We start from the raw sequence: 16,358 nt of genomic DNA, 5'->3' as shown, positions 1-16,358 counted from the left end.
AAAACTGTAAACTGATTGTTCTTGTCAGTCTATCTCCCTGTGGAGAAGTCTAATCTCTTATATAAATGAGCCAACAATGAGCTTTCATGTGACGGTTCTGGTGCTGAACAGATCCTGGTGCTTCCAAAATGTCATTCATCCATCTTCCTTTTTTTCTCAGATGAAAGTCAAGTTAAATTTAGGGCACAAAACATTTTCCTTTGACTTCTCAGTCCAATAAACTCCAATCTAATCTTTGACAATAATGAGTCAAACATCTCATTTTAGCCTTTTTTCATAGAGTACAATTATCCATTAGATTTGTATCTTTTATCTAATTAAGCAGTTGGTAGGTAGACCTATTTCTATTTCTTATTTTGAACAGAGACAACACTTCATCACAAGCTGAAGGTGGGAATGGATGCAGGTCTAAAATGGAAGAAGACAGCGGAGATGAATGAAGGACTTTGTGTTTCATAAAAGTGCTCAGTCAGAAGCAGTCAGACAGGATAGACTGGACATTATTAACATATTTTTTCCATAAACGTCAGATGTGCTCTTTATGGTACAACTCATGTTTGTCTGACATGCAAATTCAAAGTGTTCACTGCAGACCAGATCAGTATGAGCTCAGTAATTTTCCAATGATTAATTGTTGCTGTTGCCAGTTATTTAAGGTAAACTCTTAAGAAGCAATTCTCAGCTTGGCCACATCCACAAAATGATTATGGTTAAAGCAAAACCAAAACATCTCACCAGTGGCCGTTGTAAGCTCTACTCCACTGCTTCTGACGCCATCAAGTACAGAGAAGAGAATGAATGTGTATCTGGTTCCAGCAGTGAGAGATGAGACTGTGTGAGTCACTGGTCCATCTCCATCTGCTGCTCTGATGAATGTCTCTGTGCCGTTAAACTGGAGAACAAAGCTGGTGCTGTTGTTGATTTTATTCCACTGCAGGGTGATGCTGCTCTCATCTTGTGTTGATGGTCTGAAACCTCCTGCATTGGGTGGAACTGAGGGGGAAAAAAATCAACCAAATACAACAAATAAATCTCATTATTTTGTGCATAAAGGAGACATAATTTCCTGCTGAAAATGCCTGATTCTTCAGTCTCATGTTCACTTTTAGACTTTAGTGACATCTGCCAGGTACAGAAATAACTGCAACTGAGCTACAAAACTTGATTTGCAACCCAGACTGGATACATTACTTGGTTTGTAACAGATGAACGGGTAACTCAGGGAGCAGTCTTGATCGTGCCATTTTCCAGACTCATTAAAGTGTGTTGCCATACACTCTTCACCGCCGTGGTTCGGCTGACCGAACGCCCAGTTTCGGAATAAAGAGGTGCTGCCGTCGGACCAGAGTTTTTCTCGGTACAGGCCAATCCACAGGAATGATCCGCCTCCAACGTTTGAGATGATGTCATTCTCGCTCTGATTGCGAACACTGCGATATTTAAAAGTATTTTAATAATAATGTTAAGCAAACACAAACAACATTCTCTCTAAAACTTGGATGCTTCTCCATGATTCCCAGGCCAGGGAAACTTGTTATGCTGCCTTTTTTTTCCAACAAGTGAAACTTTCTTGTTTAACTACTTCAGTAACTTTTCTTGTTGTACTGTCATAAAAACAAACATTTTCAATGTTAGCGAAAAGATGAGTAATCACGCAAGTTCGCCATACAGTAAAAATGGCACTTAAAACATATTTACTGCACCCCTTATATGCATTTGCTCCAAATAAGCGAGTAAAAATTTTGAAGCAAAAAATAAATACAAAGCAAAAAAAATAAAAAATACAGAATAAATATTCAATTGGAAAAGCAATACAGAAAAATGTAAGCACATTTTAAAAAAAACAGAACAAAATATGTCGTTAAATCCAGGTTTTATAAACAATATTGTACAATGGCTGTTTCTGTTGAATCTGTGTACCTGGCAAGGTCAACGTAGTTCTCCTGGCAGAATGCCTGAGCAGAAGTCCAGCTCAGCGACTCATTAATTAAAATGTAAACCGGTGAACCATTTACAGAACCTGGGAATGAATAGAAAAGAAGGATAAAATAACACCAACAGTACAAATTTCTTCACAAAGAAATCCTCTAAGGTGTAACGTTTGTAGGGATTTTCAACTGGAATGTAAAGCTGTATTTTTATTTATTTTTTGGACTTGAGCTGCTTTTTTAGTTTTAATTATATCTGGCTTGGAGAGGACAGACAGTAAGAGAAAGAGACTTTGTAATCCAGTTCATATTGTGGCTAAAGCGCAGACACTCCTGACAGAGATTTAGGGTACACAGTTAATTGGAAGTGTTGTCTGCTTTAACATCCAGCCATCTCCACATACCATATAGTCTAAAATGAATAATGACTCCTCTGATCTCACTCACCATTATAGCACACAAACCAGCGAGCTTCCTCACATTCTTGGTCATCCCATTGGCCATAATATGAGCTCCCACTCAACAGTATGACACAGTGCTGTTGTCCATTTAGATTATTGGGTTGACCAGAGTACCAGTTCCTAAATGTTTGCTCTCCATCACCATAGAAGCTGCTGTCATTGAGGGACCATTTCCAGGAGTTTACAAGGTCATCATACAGACCTATCCATGCCAAACCTGTTCAAACAACAAACACACGTTTAGACATATTTAGAGCATCAATCATAGAGCACGCACGTCTTAAAGGTGTGTGCATTGTTAGGTACTCCCCTGTGTAATCTGCTGCGCTTCTAACAACAGCCTCGACATCAGCTGTGCTTTCTGCGGTGGCCAGGTCAGCGTAGTCCCGTCTGCAGAGACTCTGAGCGTCCGTCCAGTTCAGCGTCGTGTTCACAAAGTAGTACTGACGAGTTTGGGCAAGAGAAACCCGGAGCAGCGTTCCTGAAACAACTTTAATTACAAACCATTTATGTTGCATCCGTGTTTCTCAACCCTGGTTCTCACTGCCCTGCATGTTTTAAGTGTTTGCCTGCTTTAGCGTGCATGAGTCAAGCGATCAGGTTCCCTTTTCTTCCAGCTATTCTGAAACATCTTTAAAATTCGAAACCATGTCAGCTTCGATATAACATGGATTATTATGATGGATTAAATCTGAAAACCAAACGAGCATTTTTTTTGTGGCGTCAACTGCCAGCTTAAAAAACGACAGAAACGAAAGATTTCTCCTCATTTTCCACAATCAAAATTCAAGGAATGTTTTAAGAAATACAGGCCATACAGTACAAGTGTAATTTCTAATTCTTTAGCAGTTTCTAACAGTTCATGGATAGAATAACATTGCAATAATCAAATGCACATTGATCACAAAGGAGACAAGGAGATCAGATAGTGTTGTAAATTTTAAATGATCATTTGAGAGAGTGCTCAGGTACAATTATTAGTAAAAAGTAAGAACCTCATGAATCAAAAGTCTCTCACCTGTAAACACCAAGAGAAGCAGTCTGTAGTCCATAGCTTAAACCTGTGAAAACAAGCAGGATGCTAGCTTGAGCAAATACTTTTTATAAATCCCATTTTGTCTTGTACTGAAATGGGGACATTTTCGATATGTAATACTCTTACCATTAAAAGTTTCACTTTTTTTTAAGTACAATTTCTTCCACACAATCCTGAGCAACCAAAATATGTTTGCTGGTCTTCAGCTCGTTAAAATGTTTGAGGCAGCCAAAAAAAGGAACCAGGAAGAAAATCTAAAAAAAAATAAATGTTTTTTTGTGTTTTTTTTGTGTGTGACCAGATTTAAAAGAATGAGGATATCCTGAAACCCGATCCGTTTTACCAGCGCTCTTCTCACGTCACATGGAGCCAGAAATGGTCATTAGTATTCCCCAATACAATCAATCTCTAGATTAGAATGGCTGTAGGTCAGTTTATTGACACCACTAAGAAAATAAAAAGTTAAAAGGGAATTTACTGGTTTTCAAAAATGGTAAATAACTTATGTCTAACAAAAAACAATTATTCAACTACTTTACTGTTAAGCTTACATTTTGAGGGCTGCAACAAAAATGGAGGCACAGCCGGGATGATATCCTGAATAGGCAACATTTTAAGTTAAAAAGTTGCATCCCACATTTTTAAAACTTGATGTTTGTTGGAAAGGGACACATTTGCAATTCCTGCTGTTTTGGATATTCATTTGTGCAACTCGTTCAATCAATCAATTAAATTTCAGCAACAAGGCATTTCAAAGAGCTTTACATCATAAAAACACAAAAATACAAAGTCATAGAACACAAAGTCAAAAGCATTACACTTTGCCATCATCACACATCAGATTAATGTTTCATGATTATGTTTTAAAAGCAACGCTAAACAGCTGGGTTTTACGTTTGGATTTAAAGGAACTCAGTGTTGACCAGTTTTTTTTAAACTCATTAACTAAAATATGAACAGTAAATGTTTCCAAAAAGAGACTCTGAAACAGATGAATGACGATTAGAATGAAAGAAAATCCAAACAGGTGAAATCTTTCTGTGTTTTAGTTTTGAATGTAAATACCAGAACACCCGTTTATACGTTTAATAGGTAAAAGCTGCTCCCTTGAGTTAGGAAAGAAATCCCCAGGTTGACCGCATTACTTAACTAGTTTTTTTTTTTGCTGCCAGTTTTTATTGCAGCTCAGCTGTGCCAGTGAATCTGCTTCACAGCTTCTGCACCTGGGATCTTTTTCCACTGTGGCATGTGTCGGCCCGTCCATTTATTGAGCTCATTTTCCTTTAAAAGTCATTTTTCCGGCTGCCACATTTGATCGTCTTGGCGTTTCCCTTCCTTATGTTTATTTCCCTTCCAGTTCTGTTGGCTGACAGACATTCATGATTATATTTAAGTCTTAATCTTTTCCACAAAAATGATTATGATAGATGCCAGATTAAAAGAGGCAAGTACATTCAGTCTGAGAACATTAAGTTGTGTTTGAGTGACATCATCACAGGTAATCTTGAAAGAGCAAGAGTTAGCACACAGCTTCAGTTAGTACAGCTGGAAACAACTGATCAGGCCTAAAATCTGTCAGTCTGAAATTACTTTATAGGATTAAAAGGAAAACAAACGAGCAAAAAATACGCTGAAGTGACAAACTAAGGAAAAAAACAAGGCAAGGATTAAAAAACAGACTACAGTTTATGATGTTCCAGTTGCCTGGTTGTTATTGATCAAAAGCAGCTTTCTGGATCATTCAGAGATTTTCCATCATCATGACTATATCTCACATAAGCATTAATAAACATATGCATGAATATTCAGTATCTCAATAGAAAAAATGTTTGAGCTTCCAGGAGGAAAGTTAAAAAGTGTCGAGGAAATCAGTGATACATCAGTGCAATAAAAGCCAAAGCGCAGAAAAATATGTACAGAAAACATTTCCTTTTATTTATAACAATTAGAGAAGCATGTTGCAAACTCATTGTCCTTCACTTCTTCTTGGATTTTCTCTTCTTATGGTGCAGCCAAACGAACCTTCAGATTAAACTGTGGCTGTATTCCTTGTCCTTTGAAGAACTAAATGAAAGTTAAGAATAAAGTTAATATTAAAGATCTCAGTTACTGTAACAAAAACCTGATCTGAAACCGAAGTTAGCTTTACCTCTGCCAAAGCATCATTTATCTCCGATTCTGAGAGTTCAGTCAGAGAATCCAGCTGCATGTCCATTGCAACCACATAATCTGTTGGCACAGACACAACACACACTGCAATAAACAACAGAACCAAAATCTTCACAACTGATATTAAAACAAATAAGAAAAGTAAATACAGGTATGAAAAGTAAAAAGGCATAAAGACAAATTTAGTGCAAACATGCTGTGTGTTTTGGCATTCGCTTACTTGGTCCTTTGGTTGCAGGTCACACAAGTTTCAGCAAGTTGATGTTTGGTGACGTGAGAAAGAAAACATGTTACACTTTGTCAGCACTTGGCAAGAAACCAATAAATAATCAGTTTTACAAAATACAAAATCAACGACTTTACTTGAAAGAAAATGTAACTGAAAGCAGCTGCTTTTTGTGAAGGACAAAAGGTTCTTTGCAAGCTTCAGTGGGAAAACAATGAAGGGGAAAATGTCATGTTACCTTAAAGCCAGAAAGCTTAATTATCTCACATGAACCACAAAGATTACTGTTGGATTTTTAACCTTTTCACCACTTTTGACACTATTTTGGCTATTGTGTTATTTTATTGTAATGGCATATAAAACATTCTCTGCAAATTACTCTTTGGAAAACTACCTTATTTTTTCCTTATTTTACAGTTTTGTTTACAAACCCAACTCCATCACCAGATTTCTGAGAAAACTCCTAACCTGTAGCTGCTACAATGCTGACTCCACTGCTTCTGATGCTCTCAAACACAGAGAAGAGAGTGAATGTGTATCTGGTTCCAGCAGTGAGAGATGAAACTGTGTGAGTCACTGGTCCATCTCCATCTGATGCATTGATGTTTGTCTCTGATCCACTAAAATGGAGAACAAAGCTGGTGCTGTTGTTGATTTTATTCCACTGCAGAGTGATGCTGCTCTCATCTTGTGTCGCTGGTCTGAAGTCTTCTGGGTTTTGAGGAGCTGGAAAATGAGCAGATGCATCATTTATTGGTAATGCATTCTTAAAATATGTTGGATTCAGCATTCTTGAACTTTCATAGGACTTTAAAGGTAGATATTAAACATCTAAAACAAACAAATGATCACTAGTAAATCTCCCTGATTACCAGATTGAAATGTATTATATGTCAATGTACGGTATACACTTTTGTGCAAAAGTGGTTTGCAGAATGTTTTTTGATCTGCAGAGGCTGGATTCCTGAAACTAAAAGTTTCAGGAATCTGATTAACTAAAAGTTTCAGGAATCTGATTAATTGATTAATTGCCGAAGCAATTATTTGACCATTAAGGGAACCTCAGTGGATTATGACACAATTACATGTGTTGGCGTTTATTTAATCCTCAATATATATATAATATATGAAAAAACAAAAACAAAAAAAAAACAAAAAACAAACCCAACAACAAAATAAATATGACTGAGAGAAAACTCCTAACCTGTAGCTGCTACAATGCTGACTCCACTGCTTCTGACGTTCTCAAACACAGAGAAGAGAGTGAATGTGTATCTGGTTCCAGCAGTGAGAGATGAAACTGTGTGGTTCACTGGTCCATCTCCATCTGTTGAACTGATGTTCGTCTCTGATCCATTAAACTGGAGAACAAAGCTGGTGCTGTTGTTGATTTTATTCCACTGCAGAGTGATGCTGCTCTCATCTTGATCTGATGCTCTCAGGCCTTCAACATTGGGAGGAACTGAAATAAAGAGCCAATAAATTACTGAATACAACAAAACATAATATCATAGGTGACATGTTTGACAGATTAAAACAGCAAGACAATCTCCCACACAGAGCCAATTTTGGCATTAATGGAGTTCCAGGAGACATCTATTAATTCAAAGCAGAACAAAGATTACAAAGAACAGTTGTGTTTTTTATTATACACCTAAAATGGTCCAAATCATCAGATTAACTGCCACTTGAACAAAATGGCTTTGAAAATATAAAAACATCCTTAGTCTGAATTATATTTAAACAAATTTTAATTGAGGCTTAGACTTGAAGGTATTGATTTCAATTGATACAAAAGTGATCATTTAATCACAACTTTCGGCCAACACTCATTCCCAGACTCATCCCAGCCTGGTGACAGAAATTCATCTGAAGTTCATTAAGACGCTGAAATTGTCTGGAGTGACGAGTCAAGTCTGCAGTTTAGGTGAAACATCTCTAAGTAACATTAAAAAAAATTATATTCTTTTATTAAAACACTTAGCTTCACTTCAAAGATATCACCTTAATGCAAAACATGTTGTGACCATGGAAACCAGTGCTTACCTTAGCAACGGGTGGAAACTTTGAGTAGTTGTGGAAAAATAAAAAAAGCACCTTTTGAGGTTCAACTGTAGTTGAAAAGATGTAACAGTTGAACAAACTTCCTTATCCAGCCTGACTTTCAACATTTTTGTTTGAGCTAAATGTGGACAGGAGAAACAGGCTTAAAAAGTCCCGTTTTCAGTCTGGTTCTAATAAAACCGAGACGTGACAACATGCAAGAAATTACTCTTTGCAGAACTGATCAGAATTACTCAAGTATAAACCATCAAGGATTTATGATGTCTTCAACAAGTTGTAATGCACCAGTTTTTAAACATATTTATGTTAAATCTCTCTGTTGAACTCAGATACGTTACTTTTTTTGTAACAGATGAATGGCAAACTCTGGCTGCAGCTTTCGTCGTACCATCTTCCTGAGCCAAACTCAGTAGCGGCACACTGAACACCGGATTCAGAACCGGGCTGACCGTCCGCCCAGTGCCGAAACGGAGACAGGCTGCCGTCAGACCACAGTTTGTCCCGATACAGACCGATCCACACGTCCGCGCTACTTATTAGGGCGCCGATTAGGTTGTTTTCAGTCTGATTCCTTATGCTGTGGAGGAAACAGGAAAGGTTACTGGCATTAAAAATAAAACACATTAAAATGAGTCATCAAAAAACAAAAAAAACCTTCAGCCATCCCTGGAATGCAAGACAATGAACCTGGGAGTTTCCTTGTGGATAAATAGACAGAACAAGTTTAATGACTAAAACAAAGCTTACTGAACTATTTTGTTTTTGCCAATATGGCTTGAAGTTGTTACTGCAAAAGCTAAAACAAGAAGCACCAATGTATTTAAATGTTATTCCTTAATTCTACACAATAGTAAAACTTTCAATCACTCTACAGCAAATACCTGCATTCAGGGAAGTAGATTTTATGATAACAAAATCTGTCAACAGGTACACAAGCTTCAGCAGGGCGTTACGTAACCCAGTGATTAATGGTAACCCTACCTGGCTAGATCGACGTAATTCTTCCTGCAGAACATCTGGGCTTCAGTCCAGTTCAGCGAGACGTTACTCAAAACAAAAGACGGTGTGCCGTCTACTGTACCTGAAATGCATAGATGAAAATCAGTCATTTTTTTCCTGCATGCTCAAAAGTCTGACATTTGAGGAGCTAGCATGAAAATTGGACAGATGAAGGAAGCATTTACTCAACCTACCATTATAGCAAACAAACATCCGCACGTCCGAGCACTGACGGTCGTCCCATCTGCGCAAAGGGTCACTCACTGAAACAAGTCTGACGCAGAGCTGTGGTCCATAGAGGTCGTTGGGTGAGCCAGGATACCAGTTTCTGAATGTATACTCTCCATCGCCATAGAAACTGCTGTCATCTAGAGACCATTTCCAGCTGTTGTACAGCTCGTCATAGAGACCTATCCAAGCCTTGCCTGTTAAAACAAACAAGCAAACAAAACAGGTTCGCTACTTATAAAAGCAGCACAGAAATATAAGCCCTAAAATGTTTTATTTCCTTCAAGCCTTACAGCTTTGGAAAAACGTTGTTTTTTTTAAAAGTACGTGCAGAATTAGGAGCCAACCTGTGTAGTTTGACGTGGTGCTGAGAACAGCATCAACGTCAGCTGTGGTTTCTATAGTGGCCAGGTCCGTGTAATCACGTCTGCATACACTTTGAGCGCTGGTCCAATCCAGAGACACGTTTACAAAGTAATACTGGAGAGTTTGGGCAAAGGCAACGCTGAACTGAGCTCCTGAAACAGAAAATAATCAGGTTGACGAACAGCATGTTTGGAAAAGCAAAACGGACAAAAATCAAGAAATTTGACATGGCAAAAAAGGTATTCCAGAAACATTTCAAAAAGGCAATTATTAAAATGTTAAGATTATTAAAAAGTTTCGACCAAAAGATCAAAAGCAAAAAATGTGTTATTGTAAAGCAATAACGACTTTTAATTAAAATAGTTGATAGTAAAACCTGAAAGGTGCACTCTAAGTTTCTGCTTTATAGGCAATAATCAAATTATTTTAGGTGGCTGACCCAAGTAGATTTACCATCCTTTAAAACTACACTAAAAAGCTACAGAAAGAGTTCAAACAATATTCTATTCTACAATTTAAACTGATTTATCAATGAGACAAAAAGGTACAAACCTGTGATGAAGATGAAAAGCAGTCTTTTATCCATGATTTGTATTTCTGAAAATATTACAAGTTTAAAAAATATTTTCTAAAGTGTGCCAATTTTATTTTATATTAGTGACTACTAAGTTACCAAATAGAAAAATGCAGATCTTTCAGAACATTCCCAAAGGCTTAAATACTGAGTGTCTGAAATGCAGGACTTACCTCCAAGTCCTGATTGTGCTGGGCGATGTGAGCTGCAGAATACACACATTGACTGAAAAGTCTTTTTGAGGAGTTGATGCAGATGGGTGTCGTTTTGACATTTACAGTCAGGAAGTTGATACAAAACACAAACGATTTTTAAAAAATGTTTTCCTTGTACTTGAACAAGAATGAGGATGTGCTGATACCAAACTAAACCCCGGACTTAAACTACATCCTGGTTGGATCTAAGGCACTCCGTTGTGTCATCAGTAGCATTGAGGATCACAGCGGGAGGTTTCAATATTTTAAAATACCTTTTTATTTACTTACCCAAGTCATCCTGTGTTTACTATTTAAACACTGACAAGTGACAGCCTTGTCATAGTCCAGCTTGATGTTGATTTTGGGACAAAAATATTACCTACTGTAAAAAAAAAAAATCATGGAATGATGGAAGCTAATAAAGTATTTAGAATATTTTAGCTGACTTTTCTATATTTGAAAAAACCTGTAAATAACTATAACAATGAAACATTGAAAGCACAGTCATATACCATCTTTGATGCTGTTGCTCAAAAAATATATTTTTATAGCGGTTAGCAAGCAACGTTTAGATGCGCACTACCGCCATCTACTGGAATGGAGTGTGGATCGGGATGCTGCATATGTCTTCTCTGATATGTGCACTTAGCCTACCTTCAGATTATAAATCACTTTAAAAAAATATCTTCCAAAGTCACCAAGTTATAAGAGTGAATATTTTTATTCTGTCTGATTTTAAATATTCCTCTCAAATATTAGCAAATGGATAGTTAAAACAAGAGAAATGAAAAACAACCCAAACACAACTCACCTACCAAAAGGAACCCAGCAGGGGGCGACAAAAGCATATAACTGAGCTGTCTCAAAATCCAGAAGTAAGCTGAAAGAGCATCTAACTGTGGTCAGCTGCATGTTTTGAATTGAGACAGATGTTTTGCTATGCTCTTGTGAGCAGATAAAGGATCATTGCACACTTGAACAAACATGAACAAGGAGGGAAAGAGAAAAAGAAACACAGGGGTAATCAAATACTTTCTATTTAGTAAAATAATCACAGGATTAGACATGGTTGATCAATAAACATATTTCTGAGACAGGAGAGTGAGATGTTTTTATCCTCACATCTTAATAAAAGTGTCACTTTAATTTATAATAAGCAAATGGGTCTTTTTAAGACTGAAACATGAAAGTATGTCTGAAAGAAATTCAATATGGTTTGATATGATACTAATCTTACAGCTTTACATGACACAAACAAAGAACAGCAGGCAATATTTTATTTATTAGTAAAATCTGTGTCCTGTTCAACTCGTTTCTGCTTATTAAGCTGATTCAAGGTGTGAAGAAAACCCTCCTTACATAATGTTACATGTCCAAAACATATGGCCTCAAATAGTTAGTGTAGAGCTGAACACGAACATTATTTGTATTTGAAAACAATTAATGCTGATTAAATTCTAATCTGACAGAGTAAAAAGAAAAGAAAAATAATAATCTGAGAAAAATGATGTAACTCATGAGCCTTGTGGCTCTGCTTTTGTATTTTCTGTGAATTTCTTTATTTTTAATTACTCACACACTACCATAGGTCAACTATGGTGAGAGGAAGAATCAAAGTAGGGTGCAGCAAAAGTACTGATCCAACCAGAATGTACATGCAGGAAAAATCAGAAACGAATAAATAAAATTACCTTACTTAAAAATATTTAAACATTTAATAAAATAACTAAGCTGAATTTCATAAAAAGTGAATTTAGTTTCACTTCTTCTTATGATTACAAGTTTTAGTGCTAATTTTTTTTAGCTATAACAATTTTATTCAAACAAACAAAGATTATGGCCATTGTTAAACTCAACAGAAACCCAACACAATATGTGTATAATTACAGCAATCCTAATAAATTCATCTGAGACTTGTAAAAAAACCAGACAAATAAACAAAAAACATCTTTACCACTATTTAGACGAAAGAGTCATGAATGATAGAATATTAATTAAGCAATGATAATTTTTTTCTAATACATGTGGCTAATAATATATTAAATTTAAGAGAACAAAGACAGAAGCAAATATTCATTAAAGAAACTGGACTGATCCTCGATTTCATCCTTGGATTTCTTCACGGTTTGATGATGCGAACTTTCAGGAAAAACTGTGATAAACCATGTGCTTTGAAGAACTGAAAAACAAAACACATTTCAACGTTGCAAAAGTCATTTAAATTCAAGATAAATGATAATTAAACGTAGAAAGATTTAAACTTCAACAAAAGTTGGTCTCACCTCCACTAAAACATCTTCCATCTCTGAATCTGATGGTTGTGTCTGAGAATTTAATTGAAGTTTCATTCTAATAATATAGGCTGTTGACACAAAAATACATAGTGATGATGTCAAAATATAACAATTTACATGGTAATTTGGAGGATTTTCAATATAGTTCAGAAATGAACACTGGTGTAACAATGGCTTAATTATTTGGTAAAATCTTTAATGCAACTATTACCATCTAGTTTCCAGTAAGAGAGAGAAAATTGAGCAAACTTGAAGTTAACTGAGCTAATTGAAGCTTTTTGCATAGCTTTACTTGGAGAAATCTCATTGATTGCTGGCATTGACAGTTTATTATAAACCTTAAAAACTTAAATCAAATTTGGTGAATAGGCTAATTTATCAAAGGGAAAAAATAACTGCAAGCATCTTACAAATGGATTTACTTACTTGGTTCTTTAGTTGAAGGTCAAGCAGATTCCAGCACAATGATGGTTGTCAACATAAAAACAACAATATATTGGATGAATTAAGATCAAACATTTCTGGGGTCAAGAAGATTTTAACTAACATGTTTAATGAAATATTAATGTAATTACTTTCTTTAATTTGTAGCTGATATTTCCTTAAATCTGCAATAAAACCATTTGGAGCAAAATCTAATTCTTCAAGTTAAACAAAATTAAATTATTTTTTATGTGTATTTTTGTCAGTGAAGTTAATATAATTAGGCAGTTTTTTTGTGTGAAAAGCACTTCCTGTGAAAGTCTGCCCATCTTGTGCAGCTGACTTGTAAAAGTGCGATCAGCAATGTTCAATTTCTATCCATTTATACATTATAAGTAAATAAATAATCTCACCAAGGAAAGCTACAAGTTGTACTCCACTGCTTCTGATGCTCTCAAACACAGAGAAGAGAGTGAATGTGTATTTGGTTCCAGGAATCAGAGATGAAACTGTGTGGGTCACTGGTCCGTCTCCATCTGGTGCAGTGATGTTTGTCTCTGTGCCATTAAACTGGAGAACAAAGCTGGTGTTGTTGTTGATTTTATTCCACTGCAGGGTGATGCTGCTCTTGTATTGTCCTGATTTTTGAAATCCTCCTGCATTTTGAGGAGCTGATATAGAAAGAGGAGACGTTCAGAAATGGTACAGTTTAGATTTTTACGGTTGGGTTTTCTTGTACATATACGAGATGCCGGTGTCTTAAGTGTAGTTCAGACAAAAAAAAAAAAAAACACGTCCAGGTCAATCAAACAGTTATGTAGAGCTTAGGGAATATATGATTGCTTTTTAATCTTTCCATCACATTTTTCATCTTACAAAACTGTAACAGGATGTTTTATGTTCTCAGCCAGAGAAGAGAGATATAGTTCTATAGTTATAGTTATAATGTTCTCTTTGACATCTATGAGTCTTTTCCAGGGTTTTCTCCCAAATGATCCAAACATGGTGGTCCAAGCCACCAAAGCTGACTGTCAGTGGAATATCTTACCTGTAACAGCTGTCAGTTGTCCTCCACTGTTTCTCACATTTCCAATCACAGTGTAGAGAGTGAATGTGTAAATGGTTCCAGCAGTGAGAGATGAGACTGTGTGAGTCACTGTTGCAGCTCCATCTGCTGCATTGACGTTTGTCTCTGTGCCGTCATACTGGAGAACAAAGCTGGTGGTGATCGCGCTCCACTGCAGAGTGATGCTGGTCTCACTTTGTGCCAGAACTACGAAGGGCGGAATTTCTAATGCAGAAAAACACAACATGAATTACAATATAAATATTTATTTTTATTTTACCAAACATAAAAATTATGCTACACATTTGGTTTGGTCAAGGAAAGAACTTTTAATTCATAATTTTTAATTATTTGTAAATTATTACCATAAAACATTACCTGCACAATATGCCATAATGCAGGAAGATGGCAGTTGAACTTTGTAGACGTAGAATCCAGAACAAAGTTTGATCTGAATGGTGCTGGAGGCAAAATAGAAGCAGGAACCCGACCAGGTGCCAAATACATTGCGAGTTACGATTTCATTAAGCTGGACTGGATGAGTCCCGTTTATCCACAAAGTAGCATGAGTTCCACATCGGTATTCTGTTACACATTTCTCTGGCATCCGAGCGTTGGTCTGACCCAAATAAAAGCGATACCAACCACTCCAGGCAATGTTTCGGTCACAGCGTATGATTGATTGGTCTGTATTCTCTGTTGAACGCCATGTATCATTCACCACAGTGTAGGTGGCACAGGGGTCAATGCATTGAACAACTCCATTGGTGGTGATGCACTCTGTGCCAGAAGCACAACAATCACAGCCGGTACAAAGAGCTTCGTCATCATCAAATATGACATGTGGAGAAAAGCAGAAGATAAACATTATAAGTTTAACCCTTGTGTTTACAAATGGGGTTCCACCGACCCCACATCCGTAAAACTTGCATCATTTGCCACAGTCCTCCATGTTTGCCTCAGTCCTTGCACGCACAAGGGTTAAATACACCAAATACTTTTGTTTTTATTTTGACCTATCAGATTTTGAGAGGATGTGGGTGAAGGGGTTTTTCTGCACCCGAGAATAGATTAGCGGCTAAATAAGATCATAATATCTTCCATAATTTCTTATCACTAAATGCAATTCCACAGTCTGACAGGTTCATGTTAAATCCAGTTGCAGACAATTTTTCTACAGAGACTTAATGAGTCTCTGATCTTTGTGGAGAAAAAATATCGGACTTTTCTCAACCTTTGTTTAGGAGCCTTTTGAATGTCTTAAATTAATCAATAGCTGATAGGCCTTCTTGAACGACCAACCAACAGACTGAAGATAAAACTAACATATTTCTGGTGTGGAAAAGTTTCTCTTTCATAATAAGATGTAAAGTCTTACCAGTAGCCACAGAGATCAGTGAAGTTTGGAGAAAAACTGCCATCAAAACAGAAACAAAATATGAAAACAGCTGATCAATACATTTGAAATTAGACATTTACATATAATATATTTAAAACAATTTGCTAAATGCCAGAATAATAGCAGAGAAAACATTTTTCATGTAACTTTAAGCAAGTCAACTAAAATCAGTTAAATTGTTAGAGAAATCTCAGAGGGACGTCATTGATTTGTTAGACAAGATCATAGTTAAATCCAGGCGCACCTGCACTGTAAACACACCGCTTAAAGGTTTGAGATCATGCAAAAGTTTAAACAAATCAGTCAGGCTGTCATAAACAGTAAAAACAAATCTGGTTTGTCCTATGGACTTCGTAAAGATGCTGAAGTAATCTCATTTTCCAACACTGGTTAAAAAAACATTTAGTGAGGAAAATCACATTATCCACTGGCAACATGAAGAAGCCAGATTATAGTTTGAAACAAATACCTTCCTATGTAGTGATAACTGAAGTGTTTTTACCATATACTGTTATATCTGGAGAATAAAGGTGGAATTTCATAAATATATTCCAGCATCAATTGAAGAAATCATCCTGAAAGTTACAACTCAACAAATTGGTCTTCTGAATGGAAAACAACAATAATAATTATTTTAGATAATCAAGAAAGGACAGCAAAGTTAATGTTTTGTAATAGACATCACAAAACCCTTGTGTAAGACCAATAGAAATAGTTTGTTCAAGCTGTAAACAAAAGTTACATTAATAGAAATTATAAATAATTTTGGTAATTCTAATGTACCTAAAAGTTGAGGAAAGGTTTGGACCCACAAATTTCTTATATTTAGGTGAAAGTGCCAATCACACCTCATGTGCATTTTCATGCACACTGTGAAAATGTACATAGTGCACATGTACATGTTCAACACATTACTTTGATTTTAACA

The 16,358-nt window shown here is 36.2% G+C and overlaps 2 protein-coding genes and 1 long non-coding RNA gene across 3 annotated transcripts in view; all 3 read right to left on the bottom strand.

Moving 5' to 3' along the window:
- LOC106913266 (fibronectin-like) overlaps positions 1–16,358 on the bottom strand; it is a 31,602-nt gene that overhangs the window by 2,537 nt on the left and 12,707 nt on the right. The window contains exons 8-13 of the mRNA XM_088015507.1: positions 14,410–14,850; positions 14,014–14,256; positions 13,379–13,636; positions 7,025–7,282; positions 6,289–6,546; positions 736–993 (exon numbers count right to left, since the gene is read on the bottom strand). Of these exons, the coding sequence (XP_087871633.1) occupies positions 736–993; positions 6,289–6,546; positions 7,025–7,282; positions 13,379–13,636; positions 14,014–14,256; positions 14,410–14,850 (1,716 nt within the window). The remainder of the gene's footprint in view (positions 1–735; positions 994–6,288; positions 6,547–7,024; positions 7,283–13,378; positions 13,637–14,013; positions 14,257–14,409; positions 14,851–16,358) is intronic.
- Positions 8,862–10,504, bottom strand: LOC106910822 (L-selectin-like). The gene is made up of 5 exons (XM_014977504.2): positions 10,225–10,504; positions 10,030–10,074; positions 9,459–9,629; positions 9,078–9,308; positions 8,862–8,965 (listed from the first exon to the last, which is right to left on the bottom strand). Exons 1-5 carry the CDS (start codon positions 10,271–10,273, stop codon positions 8,862–8,864), a joined length of 600 nt encoding a protein of 199 aa, XP_014832990.2. The 5' UTR covers positions 10,274–10,504.
- Positions 11,270–12,732, bottom strand: LOC148154149 (uncharacterized). The gene is made up of 2 exons (XR_015766078.1): positions 12,531–12,732; positions 11,270–12,427 (listed from the first exon to the last, which is right to left on the bottom strand). It is a non-coding gene; the product is annotated as an uncharacterized LOC148154149 (long non-coding RNA).

The sequence above is a fragment of the Poecilia mexicana genome, unplaced genomic scaffold, assembly GCF_051168715.1.
Source record: "Poecilia mexicana isolate PSO_F unplaced genomic scaffold, ASM5116871v1 scaffold_18, whole genome shotgun sequence".
NCBI lineage: Eukaryota > Metazoa > Chordata > Actinopteri > Cyprinodontiformes > Poeciliidae > Poecilia > Poecilia mexicana.
This window is presented reverse-complemented; position numbering and strand designations above follow the sequence as displayed.